At 38.8% G+C, this 13,020-nt stretch overlaps 1 protein-coding gene across 1 annotated transcript in view; it reads left to right on the top strand.

Annotated features, from left to right (window-relative positions):
• Nucleotides 1–9,673, top strand: part of THSD7B (thrombospondin type 1 domain containing 7B) — a gene marked incomplete at its 5' end in the record, with an annotated part of 794,653 nt that extends 784,980 nt beyond the window's left edge. The window contains one exon of the mRNA XM_081243155.1: nucleotides 7,596–9,673. Coding sequence (XP_081099281.1) covers nucleotides 7,596–7,677 — 82 coding nt within the window. The 3' untranslated portion in view covers nucleotides 7,678–9,673. The remainder of the gene's footprint in view (nucleotides 1–7,595) is intronic.
• Between the last annotated feature and the right edge of the window lie 3,347 nt (nucleotides 9,674–13,020).

Raw genomic sequence — 13,020 nt, 5'->3', positions numbered from 1 at the left:
GTACCACATCATCTTTTTCCATTCCTCTGTTGATGGACATTTAGGTTGTTTCCCTGTCTTGGCTACTATGAATAGTGATGCTGTGAACATAGGGGTGCATGTATCTTTCTGAATTAGAATTTTGTCTGGATCTATGCCCAGGAGTGGGATTGCTGTATTGTATGGTAATTCTATTTTTAGTTTTCTGAGAAAGAGTTTTCCGTACTGTTTTCCACAGTGGCTGCACCAACAGTGTAAGAGGGCTCCCTTTTCCCCACACTCTCTCCAACATTTGTTATTTGTAGAGTTTTTAATGATGGCAATCCTGACCGGTGTGAGGTAGTACCTCATTGTAGTTTCAATTTGCATTTCTCCAATAGTTAGCAATGTTGAGCATATTTTCATGTGCCTATTGGCCATCTGTACATCTTCTTTAGAGAAATGTCTATTTAGGTCTTCTGCCCATTTTTTGATTGGGTTGTTTTTTTGTTGTTGAGCTATATGAGCTATTTGCATACTTTGGAAATTAAGCCATTGTTGGTTGCATCATTTGCAAATATTTTCTCCCATTCCATAGGTTGTCTTTTCCTTTTGTTTATGGTTTCCTTTGCTGTGCAAAAGCTTGTAAGTTCCATCAGATCCCATTTGTTTATTTTTGTTTTTATTTCTATTGCATTGGGAGGCTGTCCTAAGAAAACATTGGTACGATTTATGTCAGAGAATGTTTTGCATATGCTCTCTTCTAGTAGTTTTATGGTGTCATGTCTTATGGTTAAGTCTTAAGCCATTTTGAGTTTATTTTTGTGTATGGTGAGAGAGCATGTTCTAACTAACTTCATTGATTTATATGCAGCTGTCCAACTTTCCCAACACCACTTGCTGAAGAGACTGTCTTTTTCCTATTGTATATTCTTGCCTTCTTTGTTGAAGATTAATTGACCGTAGTTGTGTGGTTTTATTTCTGGGCTCTCTGTTCTGTTCCATTGATCCATATGTCTGTTTTTGTGCCAATACCATGCTGTTTTGATTACCGTAGCTTTTTAGTATTGTCCAAAGTCTGGGAGGGTTATGCCTCCTGCTTTGTTCCTTTTCTTCAGGATTACTTTGGCAATTCTGGGTCTTCTATGGTTCCATATGAATTTTAGGATTATTCTAGTTCTGTGAAAAATGTCATGGGTAATTTGATAGGGATCACATTAAATCTGTATATTGCTTTAGGTAGTATGGCCATTTTAACAATATTAATTCTTCCCACCCAAGAGCATGGGATATCTTTCCATTTCTTTGAATCATCCTCAATTTCCTTTATTAGTGTTTTATAGTTCTCAGCATATAAGTCTTTCACCTCCTTGATCAGGTTTATTCCTAAGTATTTTATTTTGGGGGTGCGATTTTAAAAGGTATTGTATTTTTACATTCCCTTTCTGATATTTCTAGCCCCAGGGAGTCTGATTTAAGCATCCGAACAACTTGACCACATGCAGGAATAATTAAAAGTGCCCCCAGGTAATTCTAATATCCAGGCAAGGCTGAGAACCATCACTCTAGATAATTCTAGTTCTTAAATTTTCTTCTCAAACTGACCAATTTTGACCAGTTATGTTAAATTGACTTGTTGGTTCAAACAACCTATTAGTACATTTTGAATAGTAGAGCCAGCTATTTATCTACATTGATCAGCCATGAGAGAAAATTTAACTGACTATCCATTCCAGGAACCCCAATTTGTAAGTGACCAGTTTCTAAAAATATGTTATTCTCAGAAAATGATGATTAGCTTATTGTATAGACTATATTTTATTTGATGAGCTGGTCTTGAAACCAGACAGAAGTAAATACATTTGAATGTTTGCAAGTGTGTTGAGAATATTTTATTAGCTTCCTAAGAAGAATTTTCAAAGGATTTTAATTTTCATGAGATCAAAGTGTTCCTTTTTTTCTCTAAATCAAGATATTTATATTCATCATCTGTCTCAAACTATTTCCTTGAGAATTTTCACCCAAGTTTTAATTGCAATTCAAATCCAGTCTTTGTATTTCTAGCTTGTACTTCCAAGGTTACACAGGTTTTAAAATTTTTGCTCTTGGTCAGTGAAAGTTAGTGAAGAAAATAAAGTGGTTTTCATTTTTTTCTGCCACCTATAGTGACTGAAATTGAATTTCTAGAAGTTGGATTTCTATCTAACTAATATTTCCACAGTGTTGTAGCAAAAAGGAACACCTTCAGTTAGTCATTTACCCTAAAATCAAATGATTTGACCAATTATGTTTGAACTGGTAAGTTTTGTGAGTATTGTCTAGGTCCTGTCTTAGTGAACAAATGTGAAGTGGAAAGCCCTATATGAGGTTGAGAGTGATAGGAAGCATTCACCACTAAAAAAGATTAGAAGAAGGAAAAGGTCTTAAATTGCAACAAAGAACATAAAGGGTTGACAGATGAGACAGTGCTCTCAAAGCAATGGCCCAATACAGTGTAAGATAATCAGCTAGTCTATTAAATAGTCTGTGAAAACTTGGATGTGTTCTACTTCATAGCCACATCCCCAATTCTAGATTCTATGGTTCCTTCTTCCCTAGAATATCTAAAAGATTAAAAATTAAAATTTAATAAGTCATAAATTTCACCCTTTTACATTTCTCCATTTCTCCATTTCCTTCAACTTAAAATTGTGTTACCCTTAATCCATTCCTTCAACAATAAATATTTATTGCAGCCCTTTCTGTATAATTCTAGGTGCTGGGGATTAATTAGGTACCTCACTGAGTTCTGATGACAAACAATTTTCTGGAAAATTTTTATTATAAAAGATCAATGGAATTGCCCCTTACTTTTTTGTGGCCAAATTATATAACTATTTATGTACAGTATTTCTCATACCTATTTTTTTCATCCTCAATGCCCAGTCTTAATAATCCCCTGTTGGAAGTAGCACAGTTACTGCTATATTTGGATTCTTTACAAATGCTCCCTTCAGCAGTCTGTTGCCAGATTAATCTTCCTAAAACGTAGCTAAGTGATCAGCCCCTTTCCTCCTCAGACAGACATCCATTGACAGCAAAATGAAAGTCATGTTCTGGCTGCCTTACCAGTCAATTAAAGTCTCCCACTATTTGAGCCCAAAGAACTCTTTCAACTTCATTCTCTACTGTTTCCCTATACCCTGGTGTGTTGATAGGCCTATTTATTTATTTAGCTGTGCCGGGTCTTAGTTGTGGCATGCGGGATTTTTTAGTTGCTGCATGTAGGATCAAGCTCCCTGACCAGGGATCACACCCGGGCCGCCAGGAAAAAAATCTAATATTCATACATCAAACAAAGTGCTTTTCATAGATTGCCGTATTCAGTCTTCATAATAATCCAATGAGGTGTTGCTAATATCACCTTCATTTTAAAGGGGGGAGTAAGTAATCCTCAGAAAAGTTGAATAACTTACATAAGGCCATCAGCCTGGTGAAATCAACTCCAGGTTTGTCTTAACCCCCAAATGTATATACTCTTTCCACTGGACTTTGAATCTCTGCAGTTTCTTTCCCTTGAGTAATTCTAAAAACTCTTCAGACTCGAGGTGGTGTCTACACCTTTCACCTTTTTTAGGGGCTCTTCATTTCCCAAGTAAAGTAAGCTACAGACCTGGATACAGACCTATTGATATCAAAACATTTACTGTTATATAGGAGCTGCCCAAAGAATCCAGATAGGTATTTTCACACCATCTATTTCTATTCAATAGCTTACAGAAGAGTTAGAGGATGACAGTTTTGGAGATTTTATATTTTCTCCCCCAAAATAAAAAGCTTAGGACAAGAGAGCTGCTCTAATAAATATGCCAGTTGTTAGGTGTACACTTTAGATGAAGGCAAATTTATGATAACACTTGGACATGTTTTTGAGAAAATAGAGAAAAATAGTCTTCTCAAGGACTGCTTCGTTCAGATATGACCATTTGCACGTCTGCCATTAGCATTTGGAGTTTTTGAAATAATATTACTGATGCCCAGCTCCCCTGGCAATAAGACTCATGAGGTAATTTAGTGGGGACGACCACTGGGTGAGCTTGTAGGTAATCTAGACATAGTGCCTGGAAATTACTCGGAGAACTGAAGCTATTCTACCTTGCTCAGCACAACGCAGGAAAGGGGCTCTCAAATTTGAAAGTTTGAAGGTGGTGTCGCCACTTCCGAGGCTCGGCCCTCCTGAGTAGCTGCCTGTTAATGTCTTCTAGTCTGGGGATGGGTCCTTGTGGCTTGACTTCAAGAGTGCTGAGAAGTGCCGGCACTTGCCTGCCCGTTTCCAATGAGCTCACTTTTCTGGTTTAATGGGTTTATCCTTTGCTAAAACGCAAATGGTCATGGAAGAGGTGATTTTAAAATGTGTCCATCAATGATCTCTTACAGCCGGGGTTGCATACTGGTTTTCTCCCTTGGGCCAACTCTGAAAGTGATGGTGGCTGTCAAGAGTGCTCCGTTAGGAAGAGTTATGAGGCTATTCCTGGGCTCAGCAGTAAACAATAATGTGATGGATGGGAGACGTCCACCGCGGGTACAGGATGCCCGGGGGTGGCGGCGGCCCACGGGCCAGGCATTGGTGGCTTCTGATTTAGTATGAGTGAGGTGGTCACACCTTCCCCGATACCAGAGTTGAGGAGAGAAAGTGACTTAAAAAATGATTCCTAAATGAGTTTCCTAAAAGTACCAGGTAGGGAGAAAGGAAAGGCAGCAGGGACTTCGAAGGACAAGTCTCCTATTTGCTGCCTGTGCAGAGGGCAGCCTCCCACTCAGCTCTTCTTCTTAGGGCTCTTGTTAACCAGGCAGGAAGCTTTGTAAAGCCACAGCTCCCCAGCAAAATCACCACCTTATTCAGCGGTTGCTAACTTTTAAACTCTCTAAAAGTTCTCAGATCTCACACATTCATAGATGTGACTTTAGTATCTGTCTATTGAGAGCTTACACAGTATGAAAAGATGCATATGAAATGAAGCCTTCATCACAACCATCCCAACACACACCACAAGCCACAAAAATCCAAGACCTAGATACTGGGAGCCCCCTTTCTTTTTTTCCTAGAGGTGAACACAGTGTTCATAATAATTCCATACCTAGAAACTGCTATAAAAATCTGTCTCATATTTGAGCAGAATTTTCCAGGCACAGTCCTAGAGGCTGGTCAACTTTATTATTGTCTCTTCTTTTGGAATTTTATTTTTTTATTGAAGTGTACTTAGTTTACAATGTTGTATTAGTTTCAAGTGTACAGCAAAGTGATTCAGTTATACACACACAAGTTCTTTTTCAGATTCTTTTCCATTATAGGTTATTACAAGATACTGAGGAGAGTTACCTGTGCTATGCAGTAGGTCCTCGTTGTTTACCTATTTCATATAGGGTAGTGTGTAAACTCCTAATTTATCTCTCATCCCCCCATCCCTTTTGGTAACCAAATATTATTGTCTCTGTAAAGATCCAGCCATTTCTATCCCTCCTCCCCACGCCCCAGGACTCAGCTTTCCCATTTCTCTGCCAAACAGCCCTTAGCAAATGCCAAATAGAACAAAATAATGCCATTTGCAGCAAATGGATGGACCTAGAGATTGTCTGATTTACTTTGCTCAGTATGACAGAGAAAGACAAATATATGAGGAATCTAAAAAATGGTACAAATGAACTTATTTACAAAACAGAAATAGTCACAAATATAGAAAACAAGCTTATGGCTACCAGTGGGGAAAGAGAGGGGGATAAATTGGGAGATTGGGATTGGCATATACACACTCCTATATATAAAGTAGATAACTGATAAGGAGCCTGGGCCTGGCAATATGACTAGAGACACTGGACTATACATATATGTTAATACAGATAAAGTTGAATGTTACTCAGATAATTATGCAGTAACTGCTCTTGAGAAGCGGAACGGACCTGGGAAATGGGAAATCATAGGCCGAGGACGCCTCTGCAGAGAATTTAAAGCATATTTCTTCCTCCCCTCTGCTGAGAGGCAGGTGTTTGCCTGAAGCCAGTGCCCAGCAAGTCATACACTGAGTACCTGCTACATGCTGGGTGCCGGGTAGGGACACAGTAGGATCTCTGGTTCCTTGTAGTTGTAATTTACCTCTTTAGCATCTATAAATTGCTTCAAACATCAGAAAAAAATTTCTCCTGAATTAGAACTGGAGTATTTTAACCTAGGAGATTCTCCCTACAGCCATGTTATCAAACATCTTTTTTTTTTGTGGTAAAATTCACATATCAAACAATTCTCTAATTTAACCATTAAGTGAAAGATGCCAGACCCAAAAGGCCACACATATAGTATGATTCCATATGAAATACCCAGAATAGGCAAATTTACAGAGGCAGAAAGTTGATATGTGGTTGCCAGGGACAGAGTAGAGAACGGGGAGAGACTGCGTAGTGGGACCAGTTTCCCTTTAGGGTGATGGTTATGCAACACTGTAACACAGTGTTCGAAATGCCAGCCAGTTGTACACACTGAAATGTTTGTTTTTAATTTACATTCACTCGAAGTATAAAAATTAATACATACAGACAAAAAAGTTGTTTCCACCAGGTGCCTAATTAACGAATTGGATAGAGGGAGGATGCACTGAAGGGTTAAAAGCATTTGTCCTGTGTGTTTTAGATGCACTTAGATTCCAGGCTGTGCCACTCACTCAGTGACGTAAGGGAAGGTAACTAACCTCTCTAGTCCCTCTCTGTCAAGTAGCAGTAATCCTAATGCCTCCCTCTCAGTGCTGTCCTGGGATGTATTGAGATACCTTCTGTAAATCCTCAGCACAGGGCTTGGCACTTGATGGCTCCCCTGCTGGTGAGGACAACCCGAAGAGAGCTGGGCTCTGAAGTCACAGCAAAGCCAAGGCACTGAGGAGGGAAGGGAGACAGAACGGTGGGAGGTGGGGCACTGTGTGGTAGAATTCAAACTATAAATACTCATCAACTGAGATTCACGCATACTGAGAATCTAAGAGCGTAATGCAGCATGTTTTGCCCAGATCTGGGGCATCACTGTGTGATTTGGGAATGTAACTCAAGTTCAGCTTCTCTCTCTGTGAGAAGGAATGGCGGCCCTCCCTGATCTGGCAACGTTGTTGACCTCAAGGAGAACAGAGACCGGGGAGAATAGCTTTGCCTGGTGCAGAACCAGTGAAATTTTCCTGACAGGCTCTGGTGACTTGGCAGCTAAATGTCAGGATTCAGGCCAGAGCAGAAGTGTGTTTACTTGAAAACAAGGGCAGAGTAAGGCGTGGGAGTCTGGCTGTTCTAGCTACTTATGATGTTAAACATCTGTGCTGTGGAGGTCATAGTAGTTCAGGAATTAGTGAGCAACAGATGTTCGCATTACTGCATATAAACAAAGGAAAGTAGCCTTTACCAAATTCATAGTTTCCACTAAACCATTTTTAAGATTTTGAAAAAAGAAAACAAAGGCTTCTCCTGGTTTAAGGGTCAAAGTACACCAATATTCCAAAAAGGAACCCACCAGTCCAGAGAAATCAATCTTTTGTCTAACCACTTGAATTTCTGTACCTCACAATTGTGTTTGGCAGGTGAAACAGAGCTCTGTGAACTTTATCTCAGGAATTCTTTTCCCTTTACAGCAAGAAGCCAAAACCACATCAAAGCACACCTCCCCAGCAGAAGCCTCTGACCTTAGCCTACGATGGAGACTTAGACATGTAACCTGAAAAGGAAATCCAAATGTAGACATCAACTGCCTTAACTGCTTTCTCTCTTGTAGCTCTCAGAATTCTCAGTTTTTTGAGGAATCTCATGATGCGTTATACGAGGCAGGATACAAATATTGTGAAAGTAATATTGACTCAACTTCATTTGGACATGGAGTCAAGGCTTATTTTGTCTGCCATTTTGCTTTCAAGTTGTTTGTGGGTGTGAGTGTTTAATTCTTTGATTTTCCCAAGGAACCTGAAAACCCTTCTCTTCCTACTTGGAAATGGGAAGAAGAAAACATGATGGAATTCCCACAGACTCGAGTATAAACTTTATCCTTAGCAGCATGACGACAATCCGGAGGAAAGTCCAATCAAGGCATTTACTGTAAATGATGAGTCGCCTGACACTGCATTGTTATGCACTATGTTAGTGCAAATCCTTATTCTTCCCATACTTCAACACTGAGTTTTCTAGAGCTTACATCGGTTCAAAGACTTTCAAATTGGATTGCCTATTTTCATGAACATAGAGAGAATGGGTTACCATTTCAGCAATTCTCTGAGTTTTTACCTTTACAAATTGTATTTTGTTTTGTAGCCAGGGGGATGATGGTACTTCATGGGTTGCATCTATTGAAAACAAATGGAATGTGTGTAATTGCTGGACTAGATGAAAGCTAGGTGGTTTTGAATGAAATGTGTATTGAATGTTAGGGTGTACAAATGAAGTAATAGGTGGTTATATTGGAGAAAGAGGTAAATTATTTCATTACTAAAACTGTGTATTTTAACAAAAACTTAGCCATGTACATATAGCATTAACCACACACAGTTGTAATTCAGTTTAATGATGAAAAACGCTGCTTTTGTAATTTCAATTTTCTTATTGAATATTTATAAATTCTTTTTTTGAATTTAATTATCTGACCTCATTTAATATATATCGAACGCTGATCCTGTTTGTAGCAAGTCTTGCTTTTATAAGGTTTCAATAATATCTAAAACAACACATGAAAAAGCTGAAACCATTTTATGAAGATCAATGTTTGTAATTGTAGATGTTGAAAAGTAAGACGGTGCCATCTTGTGGTATTGACTTGTATTTATAACAAATAAAGTGCTCAAGAGACTGAAATGTTAACTGTTGTAGACTTCTTATTCCCTACTGAAGAGCCCATGCTTTGACGAAAACAGCTTTAATAACAGATTCCCTGCGTCACTGTTTTAGAGGTTGACAGCTGAAATCGCTGACAGAGAAAAGGACTCTTACCCCACATTCTCAGCACTAATGGTTATACTATGAAATGGAGCCAAGCATGATTACAGAGTAGCTTTGAAGGAATATTTAAAGCTTAGCTAACATTAGAACAAACCGCTGTAATAATAATGCAAACACTGACACATAAATGAACTGAGAGGCCCGAGAAAATAGAACTGTTTGTTAGAAATGTGATACGATGAGCAAGGTAGAGGATGTTTTTACTTATACTAGGACTTGTGTTGACCATTTTAACACTAATTGATTTTCTTCAATGGCACCATGGTTTTAAGTGAAAAAAGTACATGAAAAGAGAATAGCTTATGTCAATACTGTGGTTGAGGAAACAGCTCCTAGAATTGTCCTTTTATTAGTTCCCTTTAGCTAAAGCTTCAGTAGTCTTCATGATAGTTCAAGAGATCCTGCTTCAGAGATCGAATCCTAGCTGTGCCCTTTACTGCCTGTATGAGCCTATGCATGGATGATAAATTGTCTCTGCCTCAGTTGTTTGACTCCCAGAGTGAGATAATGAAATCATTTTCCTCCTAAGGTAGACATTAACAATAAATGTAAAAGGGGGGTCTGGTTCAAGATGGCAACACAGAAGAATTCTGAACTCACCTCCTCCCACAGACATGCCAAATCTACAGCTACCTACGGAACAGTCCTCCAAAAGAAATCCAGAAACTAGCCGAGTGACTCCTACACATCAGGCACACAAGAAAAAACCCACATCAAAATGGGTAGGAGAGGCTGAGACACATTCTCTCCGTAAGCCCCACCCCTGGTGCAGTGACCCTCCATCAGGAGACACAATCCCCAGCTTCTCTCTGAGAAGTAAAATGTTTGAACCTCACATTTGGCACCCCAGTTTTTAAGACCTGCACCTGAGAGACAGGCGTTCAAAACATCTAGCTTTGAAAACCAACTGGGCTTGTGACCACAAGACCCACAAGGCCACAGTGAACAAAGAAACTTCTTAAAAAGCTTGCATGGACTCATTGTGGGCACCTTCCAGGGCCCAACACAGAGGCACCCAACTGAAAAGTGTCCAGAATTTCTGTGAAAGAGGCCTCTTTGCATATCTTAAAGCTTTGGCCTGAAGGGAAGGCATCTAATTTAATCCACATCTAGGGGCTAACTGAAATACTCTTCAAAGGCCATGGAGGCTGGTGGGAACCATCTTGGAGCTCTCCTTCTGTCTTACCCCAGGTCCCCAGCATCTCCCGGAAAGGAGCTTGTTCACACATCTAGTGCCCTAGTTTTTACAGCTGCCACCCAGGCATCTGGGCATCCTGAACATCTAACTCTGGTAGCCAGTGGGGCTTACATTAGTCCATACATTATTAGTCCCTCAGGGCTATAAAAGAAACATTTCTTAACCAGCTTTCCCCCCAACCAGGGGACAGCAAGGTGGCATCAGACGGAAATGCCCGGTCATTCCATGAAAGGGGACTATTAGCTTTTCTTTATAGCTGTCGTCTGAGGCACAGGCATACATTTAGGAGCCAACTGCAATCCTCTCTGGAAACCAGAAAGGCTGGTGAGTGCTATCTTTGGGCTGTCTCTCTACCTCACCCCAGGTCACTGGTATCTCCAAAAAGGAGCTTGTGCACATGTCTGGCACCCCAGCTTTTGTGGCTGTTGCCTAGAGGACACATCCTTTGAGCCTGGCTCTGGCCAGTGCAGCCTGCGTTCATGGGCTCAACATGATGATAGCAAACAAAGAGACAGTTCTTAGCTGTCTGTTACCCCAGGGCTAGGTGCAGAACGGACAGACAGAAATGTCCATCTCCCAGTCTTTTTCTGGAAAAAAGTATATCTGCAGAGTTTAAAAGTGGCTGCCTGAGGACCCAGCATCCATTCAGCCTGAATCTAGGTGTTGTTACCAGAAATCCTCTCATTTGGAACCCTGACGAGTCTTGGCAAACCCTCAACTACTGGTAGCCACTAAGAACAAAGTAGGTTAATTGGACAATCAAAGAGGTTTGAGAGAGAACCAAGAAAGGTCAGGGTTGAATGCAAAGGTTCATGTCCTACAAAAAGCCACTTTTTCAAGACTGGGAGAGATGGCTGTTTTATCTACTCCATAGAAACCAGCAAAGAGAGTCAAAGAAAATGAAAAAACAGAGCAATGTGTTCCAAATGAAAGAACAAGAAAACCCCTCAGAAAAGACCTTAATGAAATGGGAGATAAATTATTTACCTGATAAAGAGTTCAAAATAATCATCATAAAGATGCTTATCAAGGTCAAGAGAATGCATGAACAAAATGAGAGTTCCAACAAGAGACAGAAAATATAAGACCATATAAACAGAAGTCACAGAGCTGATGAATACAATAACTGCACTAGAAAATAGACTAAAGGAGTTCAACAATGGATAAGATGAAGTGGAAGAATAGATCAGCAAACTTGAAAACAAGAAAGACAAATTTATTCAATCAGAGCAGCAAAAAGAAAAATAATGAAAAAGAGTGAAGACAGCCTAAGGGACTTACAGGACAAAATTAAGTGGAGCAATATTTTCATTATAGGATTTCCAAAAGAAGAGATGGAGAAAAGGGCAGAAAACTTATTTAAATAAATAATGGCTGAAAACTTCCCTAACCTGAGGAAGGAAACAGATGTGTAGATTCAGGAAGTCCAGAGTGTTCCAAATAAGATGAACACAGAGAGACCCAAACCAGGACACATTATATTTAAATTTTCAAAAGTTAAAGACAAGGAAGAATCTTAAAAGCAACACAAGAAAAACAATTCATTACATACAGGAACCCCATAAGAATATCAGCAATTTTCAGCAGAAACTTTGCAGGCCAGAAGGGAGCGGCATGATATATTCAAAGTACTGAAAGAAAAAAACTGCCAAGAAAGAATACTCTACCCAGCAAAGTTGTTCTTCAGAATTAAAAGAAAGATAAAGGATTTCCAGACAAGCAAAAGCTGTCTGGAAGCAAAAAGCCACGAGACAGGCCTTACAAGAAATGTTAAGGAAATTTCTTAAGCTGAAAGAAAAGGACATTAATTAGTAACAGGAAAATGTATGCAAATGTAAATCTTACTGGTAGAGGCAAATACATAGTAAAAGTGAGAATAATCTAATAATCTAATGTGGTAAATTTGGTGAGTTAATCACTTAAAAAGGTAGTATGAAGGTTAAAAGACAAGAGTAGTAAAAATATAACAGTTTGTTAATGGATATGCAAGATAAAAAGGATGTAAATTGTGAATTCAAAAACATAAGATGTGGGAGGAGGAGTAAATATGTAGAGCTCTAGAATGTGTTCAAATTGATGGTATATGAACTAAAATAGACTGTTATAAATATAAGTTGTTATATGTAAGCCTCATGCTAACCACAGAGCAAAAACCAACAGCAGATATACTACAGAGAAAGAAATTTCAGCATACCACTAGAGAAATCATCCAATCACAAGGAAATAGAGCAAGAGTAGAAGAAACAAATGAATTAGAAAACAGCCAGAAAACAATTAACAAAATGGCAATAAGTCTATATCTATCAATAATTACATTAATGTCTATGGACTAAATTCTCCAGTCAAAAGAGAGTGGCTATATGGATTTTTTTTAAAAAAAAAACCTGTCTATATGCTGCCTATAAGAGACTCACTTCAAATGTTAGGACACACAGACTAAAAGTGAAAAGATATTCCATAGAAATGAAAACCAAAGGAGATCTAGGGTAGCTTTAGTTATATTAGACAAAATAGATTTTAAGCAAAAAACTCTAAAAAGAGACAAATAAGGTCATTGTCCAATAATAATGATGTCAATTCAACAAGAGGATACATTTGTAAATATTTATGCACCCACCATAGGAGCACCTAAATATATAAAGCAAATATTAAAAACCCAAAGTAAGAAATCAAGAAGAATATAATAATAGTAGGGGGACTTTAATACACCACTTACATCAATATATAGGTCATCCAAATAGAAAATCAATACAGAAGCATTGGCCTTATATGACGCATGACAGCAGATGAACATCACAGGCATATAAAGAACGTTCCATCCAAAAGCAACAGAATATACATTCTTCTCAAGCACACAAGGAACATTTTCCTGGATA

This window comes from Mesoplodon bidens, assembly GCF_964165515.1.
Source record: "Mesoplodon bidens genome assembly, chromosome: 8".
In the NCBI taxonomy this organism is placed as follows: domain Eukaryota; kingdom Metazoa; phylum Chordata; class Mammalia; order Artiodactyla; family Ziphiidae; genus Mesoplodon; species Mesoplodon bidens.
This window is presented reverse-complemented; position numbering and strand designations above follow the sequence as displayed.